The sequence below is a fragment of the Musa acuminata genome, chromosome BXJ1-3 (genome assembly GCF_036884655.1).
Source record: "Musa acuminata AAA Group cultivar baxijiao chromosome BXJ1-3, Cavendish_Baxijiao_AAA, whole genome shotgun sequence".
Taxonomy (NCBI): domain Eukaryota; kingdom Viridiplantae; phylum Streptophyta; class Magnoliopsida; order Zingiberales; family Musaceae; genus Musa; species Musa acuminata.
The window spans coordinates 4,482,662-4,490,190 of record NC_088329.1 but is presented as its reverse complement, the minus strand read 5'-3'; the positions used below and the strand labels follow the sequence as shown (position 1 = coordinate 4,490,190).

The following is a 7,529-nucleotide window of genomic DNA, read 5'->3' as shown; positions in this document are numbered from 1 at the left end:
AGTAATATTGTCATATTAAGATTAAGAAACGAAATACATCGTGATACATGAATGATAATACTCGCTCTTAGATGACTTATCGATATGATTCGTGTATTTATTTCTTAAGAAAGTTGTTCAAGAAAGATTAATTCAAATTATTAAGATAAACGTATGGACCAAGTGGGAAAATGTAACTGTTATTATTAAATATCTAATTTAATAATAATATAACTGTTATCATTAAAATTCATAATTCATTATCATGAATTTCTTCATTTATTATTATTTAAATGATTTCAATTTTTTATTCTTTATATATGAAACCATTATTATTAAATTAAATATTTAATATCATTAAAATTCTTTATTATGGTCCAAATGTTACAAATTTGAATTAATTCTTGAACATTATAAATTGGTGATAATGAATGTTCTTGATGGGAGAACATATATATATATATATATATATATATATATATATATATATATATATATATATATATATATATATATATATATATATATATATATATATATATATATATATATATATATATATATATATATATATATATATATATAAGGATTTTGGTCCCTGGAATCAATCATCTCTTTGAAGCAAAAGGCTTTTTTACACCATCTAAAGCGAGAGTTCTGAGCCGAGAAGTACCAAAGTTCAAGAAGAAACCTCTGTAGAAATTCTTGGCGACAATGGCTGGAGGTACGCTATTTTGTTTCCGCATCAGTTTTTATTGTGTTTCTATTATAACAACTTAGAAACACAAGTTGGTTTCAGTGATTTCTTACAAGATGCTTTCAAACAAATTTTTGTATAAAAGTTTTAATCCTAGGAATAATTAAAGGAGATCATATTATCTAACCCGTCCTTCCAACCATCATTCTCATCATTGTATGTGCTTTTTAGGAAGATATACGCACCACGAGCCTATGCCACTGAAGCGAAAACCCAATGGTATCATTACGAGAAAAAAAAAGGGGTAAATTTTAAGAATACATAAAACAAGATCGAGTCTAAAAATATTTTTAATAAGTGGTTTATTTTATAATTTATTTTCAATAAATTTATCGAGTAGCACATGATTTGTGATCCTATTGATATTAACAAAGGTAGGCCAGTTAGATAATGAAGTATTGTATATTCATCGATCATTTAATATATTGGTGTGATTCTAAGACGACTATCTTTCGTGAAGTCTAAGAGGTTACATATGCATTTCCATCCAAAGAAATTCTTATATGCAAATGGAGACTCTTACATTTATTTGGTATTCAAAATTGTGCACCACATGCTATTGGAATTGAGGAAGGATACGCTTTGCTCTTATGAAAATCTCCATAGTTTTATGGTTACAAAGGCCTATGTCATCTCTAATCTTATGCTTAGTAATGCAATCTCATCCTGAAAATTTGAGTTTGTTTTGGTTAGGGGATTGATTCCACGAGAAATTCCTACGATAATCTAATTGATATTTTCGTCAATGACCTAAGTATTCATGGGTGTGCGCAATGGAATAAATTTAATGATTGAATTAATAAGAACTACTTTTCCATCATCCTTAAATTTTATCGAGATATTTGTCAATAATTAGAACTGAGATGGGTGTCAAAAAAAAGTATAGTAAGACTGATATAGGTCCTTAGGTAGTTGATAGACCAACAGCATCATTTATGTGATGTCTACTACTAGTGTTGCATTGCTTTGGGTAAAATATTGGATTTCGTTTGTTAATTTTATGACCAGTGCTTTTATGAGGTTTCCACAAAATTTCTATCAGCAGAAAAATAAATATAATATTATTGACAAACATAAGATGAGTAATTTTCATCTCTTTAATATTAGAAAGAGAGACATGGCTTGCTATGCAATATCAAATAAGAGAGGAGATATATGATCTCCTTCATTGATACCACGATGATTATGAAAGCAACAAGAGAGAGACCCCATTAATAAGCTGATGAGAAGACGGAATGTTGAGTAAGCCATCTAGTGAATGATGGCAATGGTATTGTGGATTGAACACACAGGTATGTGTAAGAAAGCTGATCGGGCATGATCAATGACGGAAGAAATAAATTTTTTTAATTCTAGACAATAATTCTTTAGTGAGAAGTTTATAAATTACATTATAGAGGGTTATAAATCTGTAATCAATAATAATAGATTCAAGATTTAATATTTTAGAAATTAATATCATGTATGGAATCGGATTTGAATCTAACTGATCTAAAATCAATTTGTTATGAGTGGTGTAGTTTTGATTCATAAGTACTATTCTTTAGTTCTATTAACTAGTTCGAATCGAATTGATTTTAATTTGAAAGATATCAATTTGACTAAGTTCACTATCCTAACCTTTTATCTGATTCATACCAATTAATCAAATCAGTCCAAAGGTCTAATTCTATATAATTTGGGCTCGATTTCATAAATCTTATATGTCGGTCCAATTGGATTAAGATTTTAATTTGTTTGAGTTGAACTTAATCGAAGATGACTCCTATCTTCGTGCATCATCCCATCATGACTTCGTATGTCGATCCCCCAACCAAGAAGGGTCGGACTACTTGAAGGGCCCAGTCATAGGGATAGTGACGAAGGAGGAGCCCCTTTTGTGATGGGTTGATAGTGTTTCCTATTAACCTCCTCCTCTTTTCATGTAATCTAGAGACGATTAATTATATATGTCACCCTTTAACGGTGTACGTTTATCATCCCTGTGTATAAAATTGAGTGAGTTTCAGACATCTCATGTGAATTATATATATATATATATATATATTACTCCAACTTCTTACCCGGAGGAGCGGATTAAGTCCTGCATTAACTTAACGAGTCTTTGCTCACTCATTTGAAGGATGACATCAATTGAAACTGTTATTTTTTCCAACACATGTAGCTAGAAAATTTTTTGAATGGATCAATTCAAATTGATCGGTCATTGTAGGAGGATGAAGCCCTCTTAACTCGACATCCGGGTGGTCGGGTTGAAGCTTCTTCATTAAGACCAGATCATTGTCATCTTTAAAGAAGAACACGTACGTGGAATGCGAAGAATCGGAGACCTTTCAGAAGAAACCATGGTCTGGTCAAACCTCTGACCCAGTCAAAGCAGGCACAATGCTGATCACTTGAACAAGCACTGACCGGTATTCTCCAAGTTCTCGAGAAGCTTACGAGTACCCCCATGGAGTACAGATGCTGTGTTCCTCCTCCCCTTCCAGCCTTTAGAAACGTCTGAAGCGATAACAACTGAGCGCAGGACTGAGAGAACACATGAAACACACACTAAGCAATATCGAGGAAGTCAAATTGAAAATTCATTTTTCAATTGAGAATAAAAATTCAAACAATTATTTGTTAAAAGGAAACAGAAAAAGTCTCGTATAGGAAAATTAATAGGAAGAAATAACTTGCATAGAACTAAGTTACAATCATTATCGTGAATCATCAAACACCATCGGATGTATATCTGTGCTGCACTTTTATATTCTCCACACACATAAACCATATTACTCTTTGTAAGTCATCAAATAACTCCACCTGTGAGAGTAAATGTGAAGCTTCCTTCTCCACCCGTCCTCAGCTGACACGATAATAAGGATGTGAGCCCACCATATAATACAACTGTAGTACACGTTAATAAGGATGTGAGCCCATTTCTACGACTACGTACAACAGAAATGGGCTCCAATGCTTATTATCTTGTCAGCTGAAGACGAGTGGAGAAGGAAGCTTCATATTTACTCTCACAGGTGGAGTTCTTTGTGACAGATTTGTAACTGGTGTTTGATTACTCACAAACACCATATGAATTATCCGAAGGGGAAAAAGAGAGAGCAAAACATAAAGGTAGACATCAAAGGAGAAGAACGACGGGGTTGCTTCTCGATACATGCATGCAAGGTGTTTGATTCAGATCCAATTTGATTTCTTTTCCGAGTCGATCAACATGAACTCCTTTGAGATCGTGAGATGAACCACACTACTAGATAATGTTGTCTGTATCTTCTCATGGGATGTCTCAATAGCATATGAGGAGATGAACCAACCTCTATAAGTATCATACACCAAGGATCGACAGCAATAGAAGATTGAGATCTTGATCTCCTAAAGGTAAGTGTTAGAGTTCTCAAATCTTATTTTGTTCATAAGCATGTAGATTGTACGATTCATTTCATCTCATTGATTTTTATATTCTATAATATATTGGTATTCAAAGGATCGCATGGGTTGACTGATTTCTCAATATGATTTATGATTTTTTTTTTCTGTCATTGATTTAAACTAACTTTAGAATATTTAAGTTACAAGTTGGATCGAATTTAGGATGTATTAATAAGATTGCAAGCTTATGATTTCCATTAATGAACTTCTTATGAATATGTTACATTTCTCAATATATTGTCATAAAAATTTGGTTTGCTGTTGTGCTTTGCATGCCGCAATAATATGTTGAAAGAAGATGGAAGTAGTCAAAGAAAAGGAAATAACAAAATAGAAACTCTGCGCCGCAATACACACATATATATATATATATATATATATATATATATATATATATATATATATATATATATATATATATATATATATATATATATATATATATATATATATATATACGCACGTAGGAACGTGGTTTTGGGTCGGGACAAACCGTAGGGTCCACGTAGGAAAAAGGAATAGGTTTCGTGGAGATGTTTGCCATGTGACACGTCAGTCTGGTAGTTAGACTAAAATAGCACGTAGCAGTACTGTTGGAATTCGTATGTAACTTTGCTTTGTACAAAGAACGTGTGAATTGGCAAAGGATTATTGGGACCCACGCGATGATGTTACGGTGGACGGTGGTGCGACGGCTACAAGTTTAGTCCACTTGTAGTGGTGGCCACTGAGTTCGATGTCACGCCGCCGAGCCGCGCGCTTGCGTGTCTTCCCTTCCTTCCCGTTCGGAAATGCACGAGACCTAATCCTCGACGCAGCTCTCGTCAGTCATGTCATCCATCGCCCGCACGTCCGCAGCGCGCCTCCTCTTGAATGATTTCCGTCACACTCTGCACGCATCGCTCCCGTCCAAAACTGACTAAGAATGAAGACACCACTGCGCCATCCCTTTTGGTGGCCACAGACTCGTCCAGGTCGCCAAAAGCGCACTCCGAGTCCGCGAGAGTCTCCCATGTGTCGTCCATCTTATAACCTCCTGGATCCTCTTACAGCCATGGCAAACCCAATCAACCGGCACCGATGTCGCCGAAGAAGAAGGAGGCCGCCTTCCTTCTCTCCGCCGTCAAACCGCCCCAAACCAGAAACGAGCAGCAGCAAAGAGGCATGTCGAGCTCCTACGATTGGCAGCCGTCCTTCCCGTCCTCCTCCCGCTTGTCGCGAGAGCAGGAGACGTCCGTCATCGTCTCCGCGCTCGCTCACGTCGTCTCCGGCTACGCCACCGCTCCCGCCCAGCTCCCTGTTGCCGAAACCTGCCGCATGTGCGGCATCGACGGGTGCCTGGGCTGCGAGTTCTTCTCCTTCGACGAGGACGAGGTAGCCGTCGCGGCGTCGGAGAGCAGAGGATCTGGCGGGGCGAGGAAGAGGAGGAAGAAGAAGAAGAGTAAGTACCGCGGCGTGCGGCAGCGGCCGTGGGGGAAGTGGGTGGCGGAGATACGCGACCCGAGGCGGGCGGTGCGCAAGTGGCTGGGCACGTTCGTCACCGCGGAGGAGGCCGCGCGGGCGTACGACCGCGCCGCGCTAGAGTTCCGCGGCGCCCGCGCCAAGCTCAACTTCCCCTTCACGGATCCGCAGCCGGCGGCGGCTACCCAAGCGGGGCGACTCAACGCGTCCTCCACGGCCGGCCACCCACGAGTCTCGCCACTGCAGCAAGAGAAGCCATCGATGGCGGAGCGTGGAATGCAGGAAATGATGAAAGTGTGGGCGCTTATCGTATGATCTGGGACGTGGTGGCGCCGAAGGACGATGACGACGATAGATATCTGTGAATTCCAAACGACACTAGAAGATATATTCACCAAAATAAAAAAAAAGAGAAGACAAAATCTGCAAAACTATCTTTCAATCCAAAATTTAAGAGTCATCAATCGAGGATCATAAATATTTTGTTGGACGTTTTAGTGGATTAGGCTGATGAGTCGGCGTCGCGTGGGTGCGTCCGAGCGTCGCATCGTGTTTGGTGTCCATGAGAATGATGTGGACACGCGGCGATCGCTCAATCGGAAGCGGACCCCACATCGGCCAGTGACAAAGCAGCTTACTCGTCTCGCAGTGTTACAGAAACGGGTTGTGTGGATCACGTGCGTCGGTGACCGTTGAACCGGTAAATATGAAGCATAATAAAATAATTGGGCGTGGGACCTCTGGCGATCTGACGGGAAAGAGACACGTGGGAGTGGAAGGGGAAAGTACAGTGAAGGTCCACCACGAAATCTTTCTCATAATGATGTGGCACTCCCACTGGCCCACAGCCACGAATCAAGAACACGTGATGATAGGCGAATCTTTCTCGTGCCGTAGGTGGGGGTGCGGCCATCAATTTTAATCGTCAATTTGATGGGATGAAAGTGATATGATATGATTAGTTTTTCGAGTATTTCAAAAAAATAGAGGGTTAGCATAATTTTATTCGAAGGTTAATAATATAATATCTCATCTTACTTTATTCTTATAAAAAATTATCTCGGAGGTCCGTTGAACAAAACTTTAATCAAATTAGCATCTATTCGTTGAAGATAAAAAAAAAACTCGTAAAAAAATTAAGTGAATAATATTAGTTTGAGAATCATATAGAGAGTACTTTATATATTGTTGGATAGTAACTATCATTATTTATAAATATTAAATGATTTAATGAGAATATTTTCTTTTGGATGGTAACCGTCTAAAAGAAAATATTTGATTGTATGAAACACGTTTGATGCCTTTTTGACTTGGGTGGACATATCAGGTGGAAAGGATACTTTCACATGTTACACATGCTTTTTTGTCCTCAATTGATATCAATCAAATACTTAAACTTCATTTGTGGTTTAAGTATATCATACGCAAAAGATGCTTCAGATATTTTTTAATCCAAAATGAATGCATTATGCGTAAGGAGATATTTTAATCATATCGGACAATAGTAATAAATATTTTAATCACAAGAAAGGCAGACTCTCTCATGTTCCTGTTCCTGTAGTCAGTTTTGATCAGAATCCTGATCCTGATCAGAGTTTTACACTTGGTTTTTAATTTAGGCTCTAAAATGCATTCATCTATTGCTGTAAATTTTCTTGTTCTCCATAACCTTTTTCGAACTTCGTCAGTCTCCTTATGTGCAGGATAATTTGATCATTCATCACAGTAAGCATCAGCTGCACCTTCTAATGTTTGATTGATGCTCCTCTTTCTCAAAGTCGACATATATACGCATGGAAGACAAGTCACTTCAAACATCTTTTGGCAAGTCTCCAAGCCTGAGGCCTGATACAGCTAAATCTGTTCAGCAGTGAGAGATTTTGAGAGAGAGAGAAGAAAG

The 7,529-nt window shown here is 37.9% G+C and overlaps 1 protein-coding gene across 1 annotated transcript; it reads left to right on the top strand.

Annotated features, from left to right (window-relative positions):
• The first annotated feature begins 5,242 nt into the window (after positions 1–5,242).
• LOC135636659 (ethylene-responsive transcription factor ERF109-like) lies at positions 5,243–6,007 on the top strand. The gene has a single exon (XM_065148543.1). The coding sequence runs from the start codon at positions 5,249–5,251 to the stop codon at positions 5,942–5,944; it is 696 nt and encodes a 231-aa protein (XP_065004615.1). The 5' UTR covers positions 5,243–5,248; the 3' UTR covers positions 5,945–6,007.
• The last annotated feature ends 1,522 nt before the right edge of the window (positions 6,008–7,529 follow it).

Excerpts from the sequence above, each read along its gene's own strand:
- LOC135636659 (XM_065148543.1), top strand. The coding sequence starts at position 5,249 with ATGTCGCCGAAGAAGAAGGAGGCCGCCTTCCTTCTCTCCGCCGTCAAA.